Source organism: Salmo salar, chromosome ssa13 (assembly GCF_905237065.1).
Source record: "Salmo salar chromosome ssa13, Ssal_v3.1, whole genome shotgun sequence".
Lineage (NCBI taxonomy): Eukaryota > Metazoa > Chordata > Actinopteri > Salmoniformes > Salmonidae > Salmo > Salmo salar.
The window spans coordinates 4254277-4279420 of NC_059454.1; the positions used below are offsets into that span (position 1 = coordinate 4254277).

At 44.2% G+C, this 25144-nt stretch overlaps 1 protein-coding gene across 1 annotated transcript in view; it reads right to left on the reverse strand.

Annotated features, from left to right (window-relative positions):
* The window catches only part of LOC106593269 (plasma membrane calcium-transporting ATPase 3), a 373049-nt gene extending 357136 nt beyond the window's left edge, over window positions 1–15913 (reverse strand). The window contains exons 1-2 of the mRNA XM_045692819.1: window positions 15679–15913; window positions 541–1561 (exon numbers count right to left, since the gene is read on the reverse strand). Coding sequence (XP_045548775.1) covers window positions 541–787 — 247 coding nt within the window. The 5' untranslated portion in view covers window positions 788–1561; window positions 15679–15913. The remainder of the gene's footprint in view (window positions 1–540; window positions 1562–15678) is intronic.
* Window positions 15914–25144: the final 9231 nt, after the last annotated feature.

The following is a 25144-nucleotide window of genomic DNA, read 5'->3' on the forward strand; positions in this document are numbered from 1 at the left end:
AACAATCTCTTGGAAGTTTACCTCTACCGAACAATTTAAAAGGCTATTTTCACTGGGTATCTCGCGGACTAATTCACAAACTCTTTTACCAACTCTCTCACTAGCTAGATTTCCATCCAACAGATTTTAATGTGAATATCCTAAAATCCACATTTTCTGTACTGCTATTCAGAGACGGCCTGTTGGCCTCTGGACAAAGATGCTTGTAGTTGGACCAGATTCGACAGGTAGGATCGGCCTCTGCCTGAAATACTCAAATCAATGAAATTGACTGACAGAGAGTGTGTGTGTGTGTGTGTGTGTGTGTGTGTGTGTGTGTGTGTGTGTGTGTGTGTGTGTGTGTGTGTGTGTGTGTGTGTGTGTGTGTGTGTGTGTGTGTGTGTGTGTGTGTGTGTGTGTGTGTGTCTGTCCATGGTGTTCTGCTAGAGTAAGGTTGTTCAGTGTTGATCATCTGATACTGTCAGCTCGCCTGAGATCAATCCCACAGGCCAAACAACACACAAACACACACAGACACACATACCCTTTCTACCACCTTACCGTCAATAGTGTTGGAGAGCAGTTTAGTGGCCAGGCCCTCTGAGTCTCCGTACGCCTCCTGTATCTTCTGGATGGCCTCCCCTCCCCGGAGCTCCATCAGATCCCTGAGCTCCTCTACCGTCACCCCAAAATCTCCCCCTGCAGCGTTGTTACCCTCCTCCTTCCCACCTCCACCACGGCTCCGGCCTTTAGGGTAGAACTCAACAGCACTGTTAGCCATCTCTCCCATGGTGGCAGTGGTAGACATTCTGACAGCCTGGTTTGGTCCTCTTCTCTCTCTGTGGTCTCTATTTCCCTTCTCTGGAGAGGTTTCACTCACTCATCTGGAACACACGAGTCCAGACTTGCTCTCTCTCCCTCTCTCTGTCCCTCCCTCCCTCTCTCTCTCTCTCTCTCTCTCGCTCTCTCTCTCTCTCTCTCTCTCTCTCTCTTAGAGCAGAGCGAGTGTTTCTGCTTTTTTATACCAGCCTGTCACCAAGCGCTGGTCCTTCCTTCTTCTTTCAAGAGTCCTTAGAAACAAGTCTTAAACACAGACTTCATTGGCTAACCAGTAGGGTCAGGGGTCAGGGGTGAGTGGTCAGGGTTTTAACCAGGGACCAGTCAGCAACATCTCAGAAACCGTTGACTCACTTCTTCTCCTAGTATTTTGTTCTCCCACTCCGAGGGATGAGGAGGGGTGACTCCAGCGTTCTCCCAATCCGAGGGATGAGGAGGGGTGACTCCAGTGTTCTCCCAATCCGAGGGATGAGGAGGGGTGATTCCAGCGTTCTCCCAATCCGAGGGATGAGGAGTGGTGATTCCAGCGTTCTCCCAATCCGAGGGATGAGGAGAGGTGATTCCAGCGTTCTCCCAATCAGAGGGATGAGGAGGGGTGACTCCAGCGTTCTCCCAATCCGAAGGATGAGGAGGGGTGACTCCAGCGTTCTCCCTGTGTCCTTGGCGACTCCACTCTTCGCTCTTCCCTCGCTTATGAAGGGGTGGAGGGATAGAGAGAAGGACTGGTGATAGAGCAGACAGGAACCTGGAAAGAAAGAAAGAAAGAAAGAAAGAAAGAAAGAAAGAAAGAAAGAAAGAAAGAAAGAAAGAAAGAAGAGAGAGAGAGAGAGAGAGAATTAGAAGAACTCATCTCTACAACTAGCAACACACCTGCGACTTGGTGTCAATTGTTTTATGAACAGCCAATCAAAATGAGGACCTTGGTCACCTGAGCCACTCCAATCTTCAGAACTAGAGTTCACTTTATTCATGAACTTGTTCTAGTTTAGCTTTATATTCCATTTAACCATTCCCCTTTCTCTCCATCTTTATATTCCATTTAACCATTCCCCTTTCTCACCATCTTTATATTCCATTCAACCATTCCCCTTCCTCACCATCTTTATATTCCATTCAACCATTCCCCTTTCTCACCATCTTTATATTCCATTTAACCATTCCCCTTTCTCACCATCTTTATATTCCATTTAACCATTCCCCTTTTCTCACCATCTTTATATTCCATTTAACCATTCCCCTTTCTCACCATATTTATATTCCATTCAACCATTCCCCTTTCTCACCATCTTTATATTCCATTTAACCATTCCCCTTTTCTCACCATCTTTATATTCCATTTAACCATTCCCCTTTCTCACCATATTTATATTCCATTTAACCATTCCCCTTTTCTCAACATATTTATATTCCATTCAACCATTCCCCTTTTCTCACCATCTTTATATTCTATTTAACCATTCCCCTTTCTCTCCATCTACCTTATTCTGGTTTGTAGCTCTTTCCTCCCTCATTCTCTCAGTCTCCTCCACGTCTCCCTCTCTGTGTCCTGGCTGAGGCCAGCTGTACTCCTGTAGCCCTACTTTCAGACTGGCATCTACAGGGTCACCCCTGCCTTGTCCTGAATCTGGGCTTCTCTCCCTCCCTGGCTGGGTCCTGTCCTATTTAGTCGGCTTGTATGCAATATTAGAACGTTTTTCAGTAGCCTATACGCACGTCAACGTATAAAAACGGACTATGCTTTTAATGCCAAGATGACCTACTCCTTTGGCCTTTCCATGTAGTGGGGTGGTTGTATACCATTCAGGAGGTGAATCTACATTTCAGAGCAACAACAGATGACACGTCCACACTATGGTTGACCTGTAGCATGGTCATATTTATAGCTCACTTTATCCTCTGAGATCTAGAAATCTCTGGCTGCTATAGGCTAGTTAGGGGGATAAGGTCTAGCTAGAGGCTAGGGGATAGAAGATGTTTCTGGAATGGTCCTGTGTTTTAAATACTACCCAGGTTGTTTCTGTTTGGTGGCCTATATAGACATTGATATGTTGCCCATTTATTTACAACATACAGTGAATTCGGAAAGTATTCAGACCACTTCACTTTTTCTACACTTTCTTACGTTACAGCCTTACCCTAACCCTATTATAAAATGGATTAAATAAAACAATGTCCTCATCAATCTACACACAATACCCCATAATGACACAATACCCCATAACGACTCAATACCCCATAATGACACAATACCCCATAATGACTCAATACCCCATAATAACTCAATACCCCATAACGACACAATACCCCATAATGACACAATAACCCAAAATGACACAATATCCCATAACGACACAATACCCGATAATGACTCAATACCCCATAATGACACAATACCCCATAATGACACAATACCCCATAATGACACAATACCCCATAATGACTCAATACCCCCAAATGACTCAATACCCCATAAATGACTCAATACCCCATAATGACTCAATACCTCATAATGACTCAATACCCCATAATGACACAATACCCCATAATGACACAATAACCCATAATGACTCAATACCCCATAATGACACAATACCCCATAATGACTCAATACCCCATCATGAGTCAATAACCCATAATGACTCAATACCCCATAATGACTCAATAACCCATAATGACTCAATAACCCATAATGACTCAATACCCCATGATGACTCAATACCCCATAATGACTCAATAACCCATAATGACACAATATCCCATAACGACACAATACCCGATAATGACACAATACCCCATAATGACACAATACCCCATAATGACTCAATACCCCATAATGACTCAATACCCCCACATGACTCAATACCCCATAAATGACTCAATACCCCATAATGACTCAATACCTCATAATGACTCAATACCCCATAATGACACAATACCCCATAATGACACAATAACCCATAATGACTCAATACCCCGTAATGACACAATACCCTGTAGTGACTAAATACCCAATAACGACTCAATACCCCATAATGACTCAATACCTCATAATAACATAATAACACAATAACCCATAATGACACAATACCCCATAATGACATAATAACACAACACCCATAATGACACAATACCCCATAATGACTCAATACCCCATAATGACATAATAACACAATAACCATAATGACTCAATACCCCATAATGACTCAATAACCCATAATGACTCAATACCCCATAATGACTCAATACCCCATAATGACACAATACCCCATAACTACACAATACCCCATAATGACACAATACCCCATAACAACACAATACCCCATAATGACACAATACCCCATAATGACACAATACCCCATAATAACTCAATACCCCATAATGACACAATACCCCATAACTACACAATACCCCATAATGACTCAATACCCCATAATGACACAATACCCCATAATGACACAATACCCCATAATGGCTCAATACCACATAATGACACAATACCCCATAATGACTCAATACCTCATAATAACATAACACAATAAAACGCTGGTCCTGCTCACACTGCCCTACCCTGTGCTTTGACCTCTTTCTCCCCTCTCTCTCCAGATGAAATCTCGCGTCTTGTGACGGCCGGCCGCCCAACAACCCGCCCACTTGACCCTATCCCTCCTCTCTTCTCCAGACCATTTCCGGAGACCTTCTCCCCTTCTTCACCTCGCTCATCAACTCATCCTTGACCGCTGGCTACGTCCCTTCCGTCTTCAAGAGAGCGAGAGTTGCACCCCTTCTGAAAAAACCTACACTCGATCCCTCCGATGTCAACAACTACAGACCAGTATCCCTTCTTTCTTTTCTCTCCAAAACTCTTGAACGTGCCGTCCTTGGCCAGCTCTCCTGCTATCTCTCTCAGAATGACCTTCTCGATCCAAATCAGTCAGGTTTCAAGACTGGGCATTCAACTGAGACTGCTCTTCTCTGTGTCACGGAGGCTCTCCGTACTGCTAAAGCTAACTCTCTCTCCTCTGCTCTCATCCTTCTAGACCTATCTGCTGCCTTTGATACTGTGAACCATCAGATCCTCCTCTCCACCCTCTCCGAGTTGGGCATCTCCGGCGCGGTCCACGCTTGGATTGCGTCCTACCTGACAGGTCGCTCCTACCAGGTGGCGTGGCGAGAATCTGTCTCCGCACCATGCGCTCTCACCACTGGTGTCCCCCAGGGCTCTGTTCTAGGCCCTCTCCTATTCTCGCTATACACCAAGTCACTTGGCTCTGTCATATCCTCACATGGTCTCTCCTATCATTGCTATGCAGACGACACACAATTAATCTTCTCCTTTCCCCCTTCTGATAACCAGGCGGCGAATCGCATCTCTGCATGTCTGTCAGACATATCAGTGTGGATGACGGATCACCAGCTCAAGCTGAACCTCGGCAAGACGGAGCTGCTCTTCCTCCCGGGGAAGGACTGCCCGTTCCATGATCTCGCCATCACGGTTGACAACTCCCTTGTGTCCTCCTCCCAGAGTGCTAAGAACCTTGGCGTGATCCTGGACAACACCCTGTCGTTCTCCACTAACATCAAGGCGGTGACCCGATCCTGTAGGTTCATGCTCTACAACATTCGCAGAGTACGACCCTGCCTCACACAGGAAGCGAGGCAGGTCCTAATCCAGGCACTTGTCATCTCCCGTCTGGATTACTGCAACTCGCTGTTGGCTGGGCTCCCTGCCTGTGCCATTAAACCCCTACAACTCATCCAGAACGCCGCAGCCCGTCTGGTGTTCAACCTTCCCAAGTTCTCTCACGTCACCCCGCTCCTCCGCTCTCTCCACTGGCTTCCAGTTGAAGCTCGCATCCGCTACAAGACCATGGTGATTGCCTACGGAGCTGTGAAGGGAACGGCACCTCCATACCTTCAGGCTCTGATCAGGCCCTACACCCAAACAAGGGCACTGCGTTCATCCACCACTGGCCTGCTGGCCCCCCTACCTCTGAGGAAGCACAGTTCCCGCTCAGCCCAGTCAAAACTGTTCGCTGCTCTGGCACCCCAATGGTGGAACAAGCTCCCTCACGACGCCAGGACAGCGGAGTCAATCACCACCTTCCGGAGACACCTGAAACCCCACCTCTTTAAGGAATACCTAGGATAGGATAAAGTAATCCTTCTAACCCCCCCCCTTAAAATATTTAGATGCACTATTGCAAAGTGGTTGTTCCACTGGATATCATAAGGTGAATGCACCATTTTGTAAGTCGCTCTGGATAAGAGCGTCTGCTAAATGACTTAAATGTAATGTAAATGTAACAATAACCCATAATGACACAATACCCCATAATGACACAATACCCCATAATGACACAATACCCCATAATGACTCAATACCTCATAATGACTCAATAACCCATAATGACTCAATAACCCATAATGACTCAATACCCCATAATGACTCAACACCCCATAACGACACAATACCCCATAATGACACAATACCCCATAATGACACAATACCCCATAATGACTCAATACCCCATAACTACACAATACCCCATAATGACACAATACCCCATAACGACACAATACCCCATAATGACACAATACCCCATAACGACACAATACCCCATAATGACCCAATATCCCATAATGACTCAATAACCCATAATGACACAATACCCCATAATGACACAATACCCCATAATGACACAATACCCCATAATGACTCAATACCCCATAACTACACAATACCCCATAATGACACAATACCCCATAACGACACAATACCCCATAATGACACAATACCCCATAACGACACAATACCCCATAATGACCCAATATCCCATAATGACTCAATAACCCATAATGACACAATACCCCATAATGAGTCGGCTTGTATTCGATATTAGAACGTTTTTCAGTAGCCTATACGCATATAGCCCATAACTATCCTTCCCTGTGGCTCAGTTGGTAGAGCATGGTGTTTGCAATGCCAGCATGGTGTGTGCAATGCCAGGGTTGTGGGTTCAATTCCCATGGGGGGCCAGTACAAAAAAAATGCATGAAATGAAATGTCTGCATTCACTACTGTAAGTCTGCTAAATGACTAAAAATGTTTAAAAAGAAATGTTTTTTTAAATTATGACAAAGTGAAAATGGGTTTTTAGAATTGTTTGCACATTTACAAAAAACTAAAACAGAAACACCTTATTTACATAAGTATTCAGACCGTTTGCTACGAGACTCGAAATTGAGCTCAGGTGCCTCCTTTTTCCATTGATCATCCTTGAGATGTTTCTACAACTTGATTGGAGTCCACCTGGGATAAATTCAATTGTTTGGACATGATTTGGTAAGGCACACACCTGTCTATATAAGGTCCCACAGTTGACAGGTCTGTGGAAGGGTACCAAAAATATTCTGCAGCATTGAAGGTCCCCAGGAACACAGTGACCTCCAGTTGTATAAAGTACTTAAGTAAAATACTTGAAAGTACTACTTAAGTCACTACTTTAATATTGATATTTTTGACAACTTTTACTTTTAGTTCACTACATTCCTGAAGAAAACAAGGTACTTTTTACTCCATACATTTTCCCTGACAGCCAAAAGTACTTGTTACATTTTGAATGCTTAGCAAGACAGGAAATTGGTCCAATTCACACACTTATCAAGAGAACATCCCTGGTCATACATACTGCCTCTGATCTGGATGACTCACTAAGTACATGCTTCGTTTGTAAATTATATCTTAGTGTTGGATCGTGCCCCAGGATATCCGTCAATTAAAAAAACAAGAACATTTGTATGTCTGGTTTGCTTAATATAAGAAATATTTCATTATTTATACTTTTACTTTTGATATTGAGTACATTTTTGCAATTGCATTTACTTTTAATACTTAAGTGTATTTAAAAGCAAATACTTTTTGACTTTTACTCAAGTAATATTTTACTGGGTGACTTTCACTTTTACTTGAGTCATTTTCTTTTAACCTGTTAGGGCTAGGGGGCAGTATTGACACGGCTGGATAAAAAACGTACCCGATTTAATCTGGTTACTACTCCTGCCCAGTAACTAGAATATGCATATAATTATTGGCTTTGGATAGAAAACACTCCAAAGTTTCTAAAACTGTTTGAATGGTCTCTGTGAGTATAACAGAACTCAAATGGCAGGTCAAAACCTGAGAAGATTCTGTACAGGAAGTACCCTGTCTGACCATTTCTTGGCCTTCTTTACCATCTCTATCCATTACAAAGGATCTCTGCTGTTACGTGACACTTCCTACGGCTGCCATAGGCTCTCAGAAGGCGGCAAAAAGCTGAATCGTGGCTTTGCAGGCTCTGGCTGAAACAAAGTAGCGCGTTTGGGTAGTGGCTGGTTACAGTACTGTGAGACTCAGGCTCGTGCCCGCGTCGACCGAAAGCTTTGTTTTCTCCCGGTCGGAATATTATCGCGGATTTTAAACAGCGGTTGACATGCTTCGAAGTACGGTAATGGAATATTTAGAATTTTTTTGTCACGAATTGCGCCATGCTCGCGACCCTGATTTACCATTTCGGATAGTGTCTGGAACGCACGAACAAAACGCCGCTATTTGGATATAGCGATGGATTATTTTGGACCAAACCAACATTTGTTATTGAAGTAGCAGTCCTGGGAGTGCATTCTGACGAAGACAACAAAGGTAATGAAACTTTTGTAATAGTAAATCTGACTTTGGTCAGGGCTAAACTTGGTCGGTGTCTAAATAGCTAGCCGTGATGGCTGGGCTATCTACTGAGAATATTGCAAAATGTGCTTTCACCGAAAAGCTATTTTAAAATCGGACACCTCGATTGCACAAAGGAGTTCTGTATCTATAATTCTTAAAATAATTGTTATGTTTTTTGTGAACGTTTATCGTGAGTAATTTAGTAAATTGTTAGTAAATTCCCCGGAAGTTTGCGGGGGGGTATGCTAGTTCTGAACGTCACATGCTAATGTGAAAAGCTGGTTTTTGATATTAATATGAACCTGATTGAACCAAACATGCATGTATTGTATAACATAATGTCCTAGGTGTGTCATCTGATGAAGATCATCAAAGGTTAGTGCTGCATTTCGCTGTCTTCTGGGTTTTTGTGACATTATATGCTAGCTTGAAAAATGGGTGTCTGATTATTTCTGTCTGGGTACTCTGCTGACATAATCTAATGTTTTGCTTTCGTTGTAAAGCCTTTTTGAAATCGGACAGTGTGGTTAGATTAACGAGAGTCTTGTCTTTAAAATGCTGTAAAATAGTCATATGTTTGAGAAATTGAAGTAATAGCATTTCAAGGTATTTGAAAATCGCGCCACGGGATTCAACTGGCTGTTGCGTAGGTGGGACGAATTCGTCCCGCCTAGCCCAGAGAGGTTTTAAGGTATCTTTACTTTTATTCAATTATGACAATTGGGTACTTTTTCCACCACTGGTGGCTTCCATCATTCTTAAATGGCAGAAGTTTGGAACCACGAACACTCTTCCTAGAGCTGACTGCCCGGCCAAACTGAGCAATCGGGGGAGAGGGGCCTTGGTCAGGGTGGTGACAAAGAACCTGATGGTCACTTTGACAGAGCTCTAGAGTTCCTCTGTAGAGATGGGAGAACCTTTCAGAAGGACAACCATCTCTGCAGCACTCCACCAATCAGGCCTTTATGGTAGAGTGGCCAGACAGAAGCCACTCCTCAGTAAAAGGCACATGACAGCCCACTTGGAGTTTGTCAAATCAAATCAAATTTTATTTGTCACATGCGCCGAATACAACAAGTGTAGACCTTACAGTGAAATGCTGAATACAACAGGTGTGGTAGACCTCACACTACCAAGCCCTTAACCAACAATGCAGATTTAAGAAAACACACACAAAAAAAACATTTATATTAAAAAGTAAGAGATAAGAATAACAAATAATTCAACAGCAGCAAATAACAATAGCAGGGCTATATACAGGGGTACCAGTACAGAGTCAATATGCGGGGGTACAGGTTAGTGCAACGGGGTCGAGGAACTTGAGGTAATATGTACATGTAGGTCAAGTTATTTAAAGTGACCATGCATAGATAATAACAGAGAGTGGGAGGGGGGCAATGCAAATAGTCTGGGTAGCCATTTAACTAGCTGTTCAGCAGTCTTATGGCTTGGGGGTAGAAGCTGTTTAGAAGCTTCTTGGACCTAGACTTGGCACTCTGGTACCACTTGCCGTGCTGTAGCAGAGAGAACAGTCTATGACTAGGGTGGCTGGAGTCTTTTAGGGCTTTCCTCTGATACCACCTGGTATAGAGGTCCTGGATGGCAGGAAGCTTGGCCACGGCGATGTACTGGGCCGTTCGCACTACCCTCTGTAGTGCCTTGCGGTTGAAGGCCGAGCAGTTGCCATACCAGGCAGTGATGCAACCAGTCAGGATGCTCTCGATGGTGCAGCTGTAAAATCTTTTTAGGATCTGAGGACCCATGCCAAATCTTTTCAGGTTTTGTCGTGCCCTCTTCATGACTGGTTTTGTCGTGCCCTATTCATGACTGTCTTGGTGTGCTTGGACCATGTTCGTTTGTTGGTGATATGGCGCCAAGGAACTTGAAGCTCTCACTACAGCCACGTCGATGAGAATGGGGTTGTGCTCGGTCCTCCTTTTCCTGTTGTTCACAATCATCTCCTTTGTCTTGATCATGTAGAGGGAGAAGTTGTTATCCTGGCACCACACGGCCAGGTCTCTGACCTCCTCCCTATAGGCTGTCTCATCGTTGTCGGTGATCACTGTTGTGTCATCAACAAACTTAATGATGGTGTTGGAGTCGTGCCAGGCCGTGCAGTCATGAGTGAACAGGGACTACAGGAGGGGACTGAGCGCGCACCCCTGAGGGGCCCCCGTGTTGAGGATCAGTGTGGCGGATGTGTTGTTACCTACCCTTACCATCTGGGGGCGGCCCGTCAGGAAGTCCAGGATCCAGTTGCAGAGGGAGGTGTTTAGTCCCAGAGTCCTTAGCTTATTGATGAGCTTTGAGGGCGCTATGGTTTTGAACGCTGAGCTGTAGTTAATGAATAGCATTCTCACATAGGTGTTCCTTTTGTCCAGGTCTGAAAGGGCAGTGTGGAGTGCAATAGAGATTGCATCATCTGTAGATCTGTTGGTGTGGTATGAAAATTGGAGTGGGTCTAAGGTTTCTGGGATAATGGTGTTGATGTGAGCCATGACCAGCCTTTCAAAGCATTTCATGGCTACAGACGTGAGTGCTACGGGCGGTAATCATTTAGGCAGGTTACCTTAGCGTTCTTGGGCACAGGGACTATGGTGGTCTGCTTGAAACATGTTGGTATTACAGACTCAGACAAGGAGAGGTTGAAAATGTCAGTGAAGACACTTGCCAGTTGGTCATCGCATGCTCGCAGTACATGTCCTGGTAATCCATCTAGCCCTGCGGCCTTGTGGATGTTGACCTGTTTAAAGGTCTTACTCATATCGGCTGCTGAGAGCGTGATCACACAGTCTTCCGGAGCAGCTGATGCTCTCATGCATGTTTCAGTGTTACTTGCCTCGAAGCGAGCATAGAAGTTATTTAGCTCGTCTGGTAGGCTCGTGACAATGGGCAGCTCTCGGCTGCGCTTCCCTTTGTAGTCTTTAATAGCCAATGTAGTACGATTCAATCTTAGTCCTCTCTTGATGCTTTGCCTGTTTGATGGTTCGTCGGAGGGCATAGCAGAATTTCTTATAAGCTTCTGGGTTAGAGTCCTGCTCCGTGAAAGCAGCAGCTCTACCCTTTAGCTCAGTGCGGATGTTGCCTGTAATCCATGGCTTCTGGTTGGGGTATGTACGTACGGTCACTGTGGGGACGACATCATCGATGCACTTATTGATGAAGCCAGTGACTGATGTGGTGTATTCCTCAATGCCATCGGAAGAATCCCGGAACATATTCCAGTCTGTGGTAGCAAAACAGTCCTGTAGTTTAGCATCTGCTTCATCTGACCACTTTTTTACAGACCGAGTTACTGGTGTTTCCTGCTTTAATTTTTGGTTGTAAACAGGAATCAGGAGGATAGAATTATGGTCAGATTTGCCAAATGGAGGGTGAGGGAGAGGTTTGTACGCGTCTCTGTGTGTGGAGTAAAGATTGTCTTGAATTGTTTTCCCTTTGGTTGCACATTTAACATGCTGATAGAAATGAGGTAAAACTGATTTAAGTTTCCCTGCATAAAATTAGATAGTGTGGTCTACAGCTTATCATGAGATACTCTACCTCAGGCGGACAAAATCTTGAGACTTCCTTAGCTATAGTGCACCAGCTGTATAGTGTACGACCCTAAGAACAAAGCCAAGACAATGCAGCAGTGGCTTCGGGACGAGTCTCTGAATGTCCTTGATTGGCCCAGCCAGAGCCCGGAGCCCGGAGTCCCCATCCAGAAGAATGGGAGAAACTCCCCAAATACAGATGTGATATTTCAGATTTGTATTTTTTATACATTTGCTAAAATTTCTAAAAACTGTTTTTGCTTTGTCAAGGGGGTCTGAATACTTTCTGAATGCACTATATATCTGGTATATACATATATGACTGATATACGTATAGCTGATATACATATATATATATATATATATATATATATATATATATATATATATATATATATATATATATATATAATATACAATACGATATACCAGTCAAAAGCTGTCATCAAGGCAAAGGTTGGCTACTTTGAATAATCAAACATTTTCAATATATTTTGATTTTTTTTACACTTTTTTGGTTACTTCATGATTCCATATGTGTTATTTCATAGTTTTGATGTTTTCACAATTATTCTACAATGTAGAAAATAGTAAAAAATAAAGATAATCCCTTGAATGAGTAGGTGTGTCCAAACTTTTGACTGGTACTGTACATATAATTGATAAACTGATATGCATACAGCTGGTATATAAATATATAGCTGATATACAGTATTAGTCAACAGTGGGGACACTGTCTGTGATTTATTTAGAATTCAAGGCACACTTAACCAGCATGGCTACCACAGCATTCTGCAGTAATACGCCATCCCATCTGGTTTGCGCTTAGTGGGACTATCATTTGTTTTTCAACAGGACAATGACTCAACACACCGCCAGGCTGTGTAAGGGCTATTTGACCAAGAAGGAGAGTGATGGAGTGCTGCATCAGATGACCTGGCCTCCACAATCACCTGACCACAACCCAAATGAGATGATTTGGGATGAGTTGGACCGAAGAGTAAAGGAAAAGCAGCCAACAAGTGCTCAGCATATGTGGGAACTCCTTCAAGACTGTTAGAAAAGCATTCCAGATTAAGCTGGTTGAGAGAATGCCAAGAGTGTGCAAAGTTGTCATCAAGGCAAATGGTGGCTACTTTGAAGAATCTCAAATCTCAAATATATTTGGACTTGTTTAACACTTTTTGGGGGTACTACATGATTCCATATGTGTTATTTCATAGTTTGTATGTCTTCACTATTATTCTACAATGTAGAAAATAGTTTTTTAAAAAGTAAGAAAAACCCTGGAATGAGTAGGTCTCTCCAAACCTTTGACTGGTCCTGTATGTATAAATATATAGCTGAGACATATTACTGATATACATATAGCTGGTATATAAATATATCACTGATATACATACAGCTGGTATATAAATATATAGCTGATATACATACAGCTGGTATATAAATATATAGCTGAGACATATTACTGATATACATACAGCTGGTATATAAATATATAGCTGATATACATACAGCTGGTATATACATATATTACTGATATACATACAGCTGGTATATACATATATGGCTGAGACATATTACTGATATACATACAGCTGGTATATAAATATATAGCTGACATACATACAGCTGGTATATAAATATATAGCTGAGACATATTACTGATATACATACAGTGGGTATATAAATATATAGCTGAGACATATTACTGATATACATACAGCTGGTATATAAATATATAGCTGAGACATATTACTGATATACATACAGCTGGTATATAAATATATAGCTGATATACATACAGCTGGTATATAAATATATAGCTGAGACATATTACTGATATACATACAACTGGTATATAAATATATAGCTGATATACATACAGCTGGTATATAAATATATAGCTGAGACATATTACTGATATACATACAGCTGGTATATAAATATATAGCTGAGACATATTACTGATATACATACAGCTGATATACATACAGCTGGTATATAAATATATAGCTGAGACATATTACTGATATACATACAGCTGGTATATAAATATATAGCTGATATACATACAGCTGGTATATAAATATATAGCTGAGATATATTACTGATATACATACAGCTGGTATATAAATATATAGCTTAGACATATTACTGATATACATACAGCTGGTATATAAATATATAGCTGAGACATATTACTGATATACATACAGCTGGTATATAAATATATAGCTGAGACATATTACTGATATACATACAGCTGATATACATACAGCTGGTATATAAATATATAGCTGAGACATATTACTGATATACATACAGCTGGTATATAAATATATAGCTGATATACATACAGCTGGTATATAAATATATAGCTGAGACATATTACTGACATACATACAGCTGGTATATAAATATATAGCTGATATACTTACAGCTGGTATATAAATATATTACTGATATACATACAGCTGGTATATAAATATATTACTGATATACATACAGCTGGTATATAAATATATAGCTGATATACATACAGATGGTATATAAATATATTACAAAACATTAAGAACACCTTCCTAATATTGAGTTGCACTTAATTTTTACCCTTAAAACAGCCTCAATTTGTCGGGGCCTGGACTGTACAAGGTGTAGAAAGCATTTCACAGGGGTTCTGGCCCACGTTGACTCCAATGCTTCCCACAGTTGTGTCAAAATGGCTGGATGTCCTTTGGGTGGTGGACCATTCTTGATACACACAGGAAACTGTTGAGTGTGATAAACCCAGCAGCATTGCAGTTCTTGACCCACATACACAATCCAAGTCTCAATTGTCTCAAGGTTTAAAAAATCTTTCTTTAACCTGTCCTCCTCCCATTCATCTACACGGAACAAAGTGGATTTTAACAGTTGATATCATTAAGGGATCATAGCTTTTCACCTGTCATGGAAAACAAAGTTGTTGCTATTGTTTTGTTCACTTAGTATAGCTGTTATGTAGTCTACTGTGTGACACTTCCTTCCTCTATATCTCTGGCATGTCCATCTGTCTCTCTGTCTGATCAGACACACACACTGTGACAGAAGCACCAGCCTACCAGACAACATGATCACAGAGGTAAATAAAATACATTACAGAACTGACCTCCTATTAAACATCTCTCTCTCTCCTTTCATCATCAGGCATCATACCTATATCATACCACACACACACACACACACGCACACACACACACACACACACACGCACACACACACACACAGATATACACACACACACACACACACACACACACACACACACACACACACACACACACACACACACACACACACACACACACACACACACACACAGATATACACACAGATATACACACACACACGCGCACACACACACACACACACACACACACAGATATGCACACAAACACACACACACACACACACACATATATGCACACACACACACACGCACACACACACACACACACACACACATATGCACACACACACACACAGATATGCACATACATGTACACACATATGTATTCATACGCACACACACAGATGCACATACGCACACACAAACACGCATAGCCTACACACCACTGACTCACTGTACAGGCCGAGCTCAAGGACACAGAGACGGAGGCAGAATCCCATTAACGCGCCTGAAAAGCAGAGAATCCACTAAAGCGACAGAGCTGATTCCGTTATCGCTTGGTCCAGATGTTGATATTGATCATGATGATGAATATTGTCCCCCTTGAAGATCCGCTCTGTCTGTCTGATTGATCTCGCTCAGCAGCGGGGGCGCAGAGAGACTAGACGCAGAGGTGATGTGCTTCCTTGGCAGGCGGGGGGGGGGAGAGAGGGACAACGGGGTTTGGTAGCGCCCTCAGGTAACGGTTATCAGTTCTACCGGGTTCTGCTCGCAGTGTATATATAGTCCTAAAGATAGATATAGACAGAGATAGAGAATCGCTACGAGGGAGCTAGGAGAATCTGATGATGATGATGCGACATTCCGGGGGTTGAACTGAGACCTCTGCACGCACTCAGAGGCATGCAGCGTCTGCAAGAGGAAGGAGAGGAGGGCGGAAGAGAGAGAGAATGGGGAGGAGAGAGGAGGAAAGGGAGGAGGGCGGAAGATAAAGAGAATGGGGAGGAGAGAGGAGGAAAGGGAGGAGGGAGGAAGAGAGAGAGAATGGGGAGGGGAGAGGAGGAAGGAGAGGAGGGCGGAAGAGAGAGAGAATGGGGAGGAGAGAGGAGGAAAGGGAGGAGGGAGGAAGAGAGAGAGAATGGGGAGGAGAGAGGAGGAAGGAGAGGAGGGCGGAAGAGAGAGAGAATGGGGAGGAGAGAGGAGGAAAGGGAGGAGGGAGGAAGAGAGAAAAAGAGGGAGGCGATAGAGAAAGAGTAATTGGAGTCCAAATAAAGCTACACTGAACAGAAATATAAACACAACTTGTAAAGTGTTGATCCCATGTTTCATGAGCTGAAATAAAAAAATAAAATTTCATATGTGCAAAAAACGGATTTATTTCAAATTCTGTGCACTAATTTATTTACATCTCTGTTAGTGAGCATTTGTCCTTAGCCAAGATAATCCATCCACCTGACAGGTGTGGTATATCAAGAAGCTGATTAAACAGCATGATCATTAGACAGGTGCACCTTGTGCTGGGGACAATAAAAGGCCAGTCTAAAATGTGCACAATGCCACAGATATCTCATGTTTTGAGGGACTGTGCAATTGGCATGGTGACTGCAGGAATGTCCACCAGAACTCTTGTCAGGGAATAAAAAAATATATATTTTCTCTACCATAAGCTGCCTCCAACATCGCTTTAGAGAATTTGGCAGTTCGTCCAACTGGCCTCAGTAAAATGACACCGACAGATAGGGCAGCCATGCTTCTAGCTGCTAAGCAAAACATTTTTGTGTTATTACGTACAACCGGGAAGAACTTTTGGATATCGGAGCGGCGGTATCTCACCAGCATTACCAGCATTACAAAGACGAATAAGACTTTCCTGAATCTGAAAAGTACCTTCCCAGTCAGACAGCGCACCGTCCGACCGACGCCTGGATGACCAGAGGAGGGTGACGTGTGGGCCCAATAGATCAACCGGACAGCAGACGGAACATACAGACGTCCAGCGGGACACTGGAGTGGAGCGGGCTCTGTACGCAACGCCTGCTCAATGTCCGGGTCCAGCTCCCACACAACCGGCGCCACCTGGCAGGAGGCCGGGAGTATGGGGGTGGGATCCACGTGCCGCTCCTCTGTGTCATACAGCCGGGACAGTGCATCTGCCTTCACGTTCTGGGAACCTGGTCTGTAAGAAAGTGTGAAAACAAAACGGGTGAAAAACATGGCCCACCTTGCCTGGCGAGGGTTCAGTCTCCTCGCCGCCCGGATGTACTCCAGATTGCGGTGGTCAGTCCAGATGAGAAAAGGGTGTTTAGCCCCCTAAAGCCAATGTCTCCACACCTTTAGAGCCTTGACGACAGCCAACAGCTCCCGGTCCCCCACGTCATAGTTTCGCTCCGCCGGGCTGAGCTTCCTCGAGAAGAAAGCACAGGGGCGGAGCTTCGGTGGCGTACCCGAGCGCTGAGAGAGCACAGCTCCTATCTCAGCCTCGGACGGGTCCACCTCCACTATGAACACCAAAGAGGGATCCGGATTGGCCAGCACGGGAGCCGAGGTAAACAGAGCCCTCAGGTGACAAAAAGCCCTGTCCGCCTCAGCCGACCACTGCAAACGTACTGGTCCCCCCTTCAGCAAGGAGGTAATGGGAGTCGCTACCTGACCAAAACCCCGGATAAACCTCCGGTAGTAGTTGGCAAACCCTAGAAACCGCTGCACCTCCTTTACCGTGGTGGGAGTTGGCCAATTACACACGGCTGAAATGCGGTCACTCTCCATCTCCACCCCTGAGGTGGAAATGTGGTACCCTAGGAAGGAGACGGCCTGCTGAAAGAACAGGCATTTCTCAGCCTTGACATACAGGTCATGCTCCAACAGTCGACCAAGCACCTTGCGCACCAGGGACACATGCTCGGCGCGTGTGGCGGAGTATATCAGAATGTCATCAATATACACCACTACACCCTGCCCGTGCAGGTCCCTGAAAATCTCGTCAACAAAGGATTGGAAGACTGATGGAGCATTCATCAACCCGTACGGCATGACGAGGTTCTCATAATGCCCTGAGTTCGTACTGAACGCCGTCTTCCACTCGTCTCCCTCTCGGATACGCACCGGGTTGTAAGCACTCCTGAGATCAAGTTTGGTGAAGAAGCGTGCCCCGTGCATTGACTCAATCGCCATGGCGATTAGAGGTAGCGGGTAACTGTACCTCACAGTGATCTGATTAAGGCCTTGATAGTCAATACACGGGCGTAAACCTCCCTCCTTCTTCTTCACAAAAAATAAACTTGAGGAGGCGGGTGAAGTGGAGGACCGAATGTAACCCTGATTTAGGGATTCAGTGACAGGTCCACCAGCTGGTCGAATGTGAAGGTGGTGTCTCTGCAGGCCAACTCCCGACGGACGTCCTCGCGCAGACTGCAGCAATAATGGTCGATCAGGGCCATGTCGTTCCATCCCGCGCCGGCAGCCAGGGTTCCGAAACTCCAGGGTGAACTCCTGGGCGCTCCTCGTCTCCTGCTTCAGATGGAAGAGGCGCTCACCCGCCGCTCTACCCTCGGGCAGGTGGTCCACACGGCATTGCACTCCAGGGCTTTCCTGGTGAGGCACGAGACGAGGACGGACACCCTCTCACGGCCCAAAGGAGCCGGGTGGACGGTTGCCAGGTATAAGTCTAGCTGCAACATGAACCCCTGGCAGTTCGCAGCCGTCCTATCGTATTCCTGGGTAAGGGAGAGACGAATCCTGCTGACTCCATAAGTTTGGTCCGGAATTCTGTAAGGGGTGAGCACTGGCGGCAGAGAAGTCAGGTGCAGGAGAGAAAAAAAATGTGTGTTTACAACGGCGCATTTTAATAATAAAAACCACCGGAAACAGAACAATAAATCAATGGGTACAAAACCCGTCGCACACCAGACATAACGTGCACAAGCACTTACAATAAAGAATTCCGGACAAGGACATGGGGGGGAACAGAGGGTTAAATACACAACATGTAATGACGGAATTGAAACCAGGTGTGTGGGAAGACAAGACAAAACAAATGGAAAATGAAAAGTAGATCGATGATGGCAAGAAGGCCGACAACGCCGACCGCCTGAACGCCGCCCGAACAAGGAACTTCGGCAGAAGTCGTGACAGTAATAACACTTAAGGTTTTCTGGGATAACAATGTAAGAAATAATACATAAAAAAAACGAAATACAACACTGTTTCCTAAGGACTTGAGCGAAGCTGCCATCTCTATCGGCTCCATCTTGTGTGTTAGCAGTCCCAGGTAACCCATTAGAACAGTGTAGCAGTCCCAGGTAACCCATTAGAATAGTGTAGCAGTCCCAGGTAACCTGTTAGAATAGTGTAGCAGTCCCAGGTAACCTGTTAGAATAGTGTAGCAGTCCCAGGTAACCTGTTAGAATAGTGTAGCAGTCCCAGGTAACCCATTAGAATAGTGTAGCAGTCCCAGGTAACCCATTAGAATAGTGTAGCAGTCCCAGGTAATCCATTAGAATAGTGTAGCAGTCCCAGGTAACCCATTAGAATAGTGTAGCAGTCCCAGGTAACCCATTAGAATAGTGTAGCAGTCCCAGGTAACCCATTAGAATAGTGTAGCGGTGCCAGGTAACCCATTAGAATAGTGTAGCAGTCCCAGGTAACCCATTAGAATAGTGTAGCAGTCCCAGGTAACCCATTAGAATAGTGTAGCAGTCCCAGGTAACCCGTTAGAATAGTGTAGCAGTCCCAGGTAACCCATTAGAATAGTGTAGCAGTCCCAGGTAACCCGTTAGAATAGTGTAGCAGTCCCAGGTAACCCATTAGAATAGTGTAGCAGTCCCAGGTAACCCGTTAGAATAGTGTAGCAGTCCCAGGTAACCCATTAGAATAGTGTAGCAGTCCCAGGTAACCCGTTAGAATAGTGTAGCAGTCCCAGGTAACCCATTAGAATAGTGTAGCAGTCCCAGGTAACCCATTAGAATAGTGTAGCAGTCCCAGGTAACCCATTAGAATAGTGTAGCAGTCCCAGGTAACCCATTAGAATAGTGTAGCAGTCCCAGGTAACCCGTTAGAATAGTGTAGCAGTCCCAGGTAACCCGTTAGAATAGTGTAGCAGTCCCAGGTAACCCATTAGAATAGTGTAGCAGTCCCAGGTAACCTGTTAGAATAGTTTAGCAGTCCCAGGTAACCCATTAGAATAGTGTAGCAGTCCCAGGTAACCTGTTAGAATAGTGTAGCAGTCCCAGGTAACCTGTTAGAATAGTGTAGCAGTCCCAGGTAACCTGTTAGAATAGTGTAGCAGTCCCAGGTAACCTGTTAGAATAGTGTAGCAGTCCCAGGTAACCCGTTAGAATAGTGTAGCAGTCCCAGGTAACCCATTAGAATAGTGTAGCAGTCCCAGGTAACCCATTAGAATAGTGTAGCAGTCCCAGGTAACCCATTAGAATAGTGTAGCAGTCCCAGGTAACCCATTAGAATAGTGTAGCAGTCCCAGGTAACCCATTAGAATAGTGTAGCAGTCCCAGGTAACCCATTGGAATAGTGTAGCAGTCCCAGGTAACCCATTAGAATAGTGTAGCAGTCCCAGGTAACCCATTAGAATAGTGTAGCAGTCCCAGGTAACCCATTAGAATAGTGTAGCAGTCCCAGGTAACCCATTAGAATAGTGTAGCAGTCCCAGGTAACCCATTAGAATAGTGTAGCAGTCCCAGGCAACCCATTAGAATAGTGTAGCAGTCCCAGGTAACCTTGAGTCTAAGCAGTGTTGTGCTGCTATTTTTATTGACTTTATTGGCTTTTGATATGGTAGACCATTCCATTCTTGTGGGCCAGCAATAGAGGATTGGTGTCTCTGAGGGGTCTTTGGCCTGGTTTGCTAACTACCTCTCTCAAAGAGTGCAGTGTATAAAGTCAGAACATCTACTGTCTCTGCCACTGCCTATCACCAAGGGAATACCCCAAGGCTCGATCCTAGGCTCCACGCTCTTCTCAATTTACATCAACAACATAGCTCAGGCAGTAGGAAGCTCTCTCATCCGTTTATATGTAGATGATACAGTCTTATACTCAGCTAGCCCCTCCCTGGATTTTATGTTAAATGCTCTACAACAAAGCTTTCTTAGTGTCCAACAAGCTTTCTCTACCCTTAACCTTGTCCAGAACACCTCCAAAACAAAGGTAACGTGGTTTGATAAGAAGAATGCCCCTCTCCCCACAGGTGTGATTACTACCTTTGAGGTTTAGAGCTTGAGGTAGTCACCTCATACAAGTACTTGGAAGTATGGCTAGACGGTGCACTTTCCTTCTCTCAGCACATGTCAAAGCTGCAGGCTAAAGTTAAATCTAGACTTAGTTTCCTCTGTCGTAATCGCTCCTCGTTCACCCCAGCTGCCAAACTAACCCTGATTCAGATAACCATCCTACCCATGCTAGATTGCGGAGATGTAATTTATAGATCGGCAGGTAAGGATGCTCTAGATGTTATTTACCATTCGGCCATCAAATTTGTCACCAATGCTCCTTATATGAGATATCACTGCACTCTATACTCCTCTGTAAACTGGTCATCTCTGTATACACAATACCAACTGGTTGATGCTTATTTATAAAACCCTCTTAGGTCTCAATCCCCCCATCTGAGATATCTAATGCAGCCCTCATCCTCTACATACAACACCCGTTCTGTCAGTCATATTCTGTTTAAGATCCCTAAAAACACACACATCCCTGGGTCGCTCCTCTTTTGAGTTTGCTGCAGGTAGAGACTCTAACGAGCTGCAAAAAAACACTCAAACTGGACGGTTTTATCTCCATCTCTTCATTCAAAGACTCAATCATGGACACTCTTACTGACAGTTGTGGCTGCTTTGTGTGATGTATTGTTGTCTCTACCTTCTTGCCCTTTGTCCTGTTTACTGTGCCAATAATGTTTGTACCATGTTTTGTGCTGCTACCATGTTGTGTTGCTGCCATGCTATGTTGTTGTCTTAGGTCTCTCTTTATGTAGTGTTGTGTTGTCTCTCTTGTTGTGATGTGTGTTTTGTCTAATTGAATGTTTTTAAGCCTTTTGCTAGGCCGTCATTGTAAAAAATAATTTGTTCATAACTGACTTGCCTAGTTAAATAAAGGTTAAATAAAAGAAATAAGAAAAAGGCACTTACAACTATTCCATCTCAATGTATTGTTGGAAATACGACCTATAGTGATCCTGATTATTACATGTGAATTTAATAACTTTTTTTGTTAATTTGGGTTCCTCTCTGTCAAAGATAATTGAGAAAACTGATGGAAATCCTTTTATTACATTAAGGGAAAGGGGTCATTTGTAATTGTAGTATGGTCAGGGCGTGGCAGGGGGTGTTTGTTTTGTGTGTTTTGGGGTTTTTGGTTCTAGGGGATTTGGGTTCTAGTTTTCTATTTCTATGTTTATTTTTCTATGTGTGGCAAGGTATGGCTTCCAATCAGAGGTAGGTGTCTTTCGTTGTCTCTGATTGGAAGCCATACTTAGGCAGTTTTTCCTGTGTTTTTGTGGGTGATTGCTTTCTGCATAGTCTGTATACCTTGCAGAACTATTGATTGTCGGTTTATTGTTTTTTTGTTTAAGTGTTCACTTTATTAAGTAATAAAAGAAGATGAGCACTATACCGCTGCGTTTTGGTCTGTCCCTTTCGACGCCTGTGACACTCTGCTTCGGTTTGGTCCTCCTGATGTCCTCCCGCTGCGTTTTGGTCTGTCCCTTTCGACGCCTGTGACACTCTGCTTCAGTTTGGTCCTCCTGATGTAATGGAGGTGATTTAGGTAATTGGTAACTTAAAACCTCTATGGGATTGGTGTCCCTAAACCGGGACGGTTGTTGCTAACGTGGGCTAATGTGACTAGAATGACGTTGTATACAACAGCCAACTTTCCGAGACATAGACATGTCTTATATGGGCAGAAAACTTGGTGTCCAATTAACAGTAGCTATTACAGTGTAAAAAGACTATACTATTGTTTGAGGAGTGCACAACAACAAAACACTTTTATCACGGCAATTGATTTGATACATTCACTTCTGAAGGTAAATAATGTACTTACATTCAGTTATCTTGCTCTGGTTTGTCATCCTGAGGGTCCCAGAGATAAAATGTAGCATAGTTTTGTTTGATAAAATACATTTTTATGTTCAAATGTAGGAACTGGGGTCTACAGTTTGACACCACCGCTGTCTCTGGCTCCACACCTACCCCGCTCGGCCATCTAGATGTGAGAAAGTTAGTTTATAAGCTAATGATCCATCATGTATGACGTTCCTGGGAGTGTGTTAACTTACATTTTGTATTACCATATCATTTTGTATGTTCTCTATAGTTATGTACTTGAAAATGTATCAATTGACCAATTTGGCATATTTGGGCCAAACTCCTGGCAGACTTGATACAAAATATTGTGCAGTAATGTACACTGCTCCAAAAAATAAAGGGAACACTAAAATAACACATCCTAGATCTGAATGAATGAAATAATCTTATTAAATACTTTTTTCTTTACATAGTTGAATGTGCTGACAACAAAATCACACAAAAATAATCAATGGAAATCCAATGTATCAACCCATGGAGGTCTGGATTTGGAGTCACACTCAAAATTAAAGTGGAAAACCACACTACAAGCTGATCCAACTTTGATGTAATGTCCTTAAAACAAGTCAAAATGAGGCTCAGTAGTGTGTGTGGCCTCCACGTGCCTGTATGACCTCCCTACAACGCCTGGGCATGCTCTTGATGAGATGACGGATGGTCTCCTGAGGGATCTCCTCCCAGACCTGGACTAAAGCATCCACCAACTCCTGGACAGTCTGTGTTGCAATGTGGCGTTGATGGATGGAGCGAGACATGACGTCCCAGATGTGCTCAATTGGATTCAGGTCTGGGGAACGGGCGGGCCAGTCCATAGCATCAATGCCTTCCTCTTGCAGGAACTGCTGACACACTCCAGCCACATGAGGTCTAGCATTGTCTTGCATTAGGAGGAACCCAGGGCCAACCGCACCAGCATATGGTCTCACAAGGGGTCTGAGGATCTCATCTCGGTACCAAATGGCAGTCAGGCTACCTCTGGCGAGCACATGGAGGGCTGTGCGGCCCCCCAAAGAAATGCCACCCCACCCCACACCATGACTGACCCACCGACAAACCGGTCATGCTGGAGGATGTTGCAGGCAGCAGAACGTTCTCCACAGCGTCTCCAGACTCTGTCACGTCTGTCACATGTGCTCAGTGTGAACCTGCTTCATCTGTGAAGAGCACAGGGCGCCAGTGGCGAATTTGGCAATCTTGGTGTTCTCTGGCAAATGCCAAACGTCCTGCACGGTGTTGGGCTGTAAGCACAACCCCCACCTGTGGACGTCGGGCCCTCATACCACCCTCATGGAGTCTGTTTCTGACCGTTTGAGCAGACACATGCACATTTGTGGCCTGCTGGAGGTCATATTGCAGGGCTCTGGCAGTGCTCCTCCTGCTCCTCCTTGCACAAAGGTGGAGGTAGCGGTCCTGCTGCTGGGTTGTTGCCCTCCTACGGCCTCCTCCACGTCTCCTGATGTACTGGCCTGTCTCCTGGTAGCGCCTCCATGCTCTGGACACTACGCTGACAGACACAGCAAACCTTCTTGCCACAGCTCGCATTGATGTTCCATCCTGGATGAGCTGCACTACCTGAGCCACTTGTGTGGGTTGTAGACTCCATGCTACCACTAGAGTGAAAGCACCGCCAGCATTCAAAAGTGACCAAAACATCAGCCAGGAAGCATAGGAACTGAGAAGGTGTCTGTGGTTACCACCTGCAGAACCACTCCTTTATTGGGGGTGTCTTGCTAATTGCCTATAATTTCCACCTGATGTCTATTCCATTTGCACAACAGCATGTGAAATGTATTGTCAATCAGTGTTG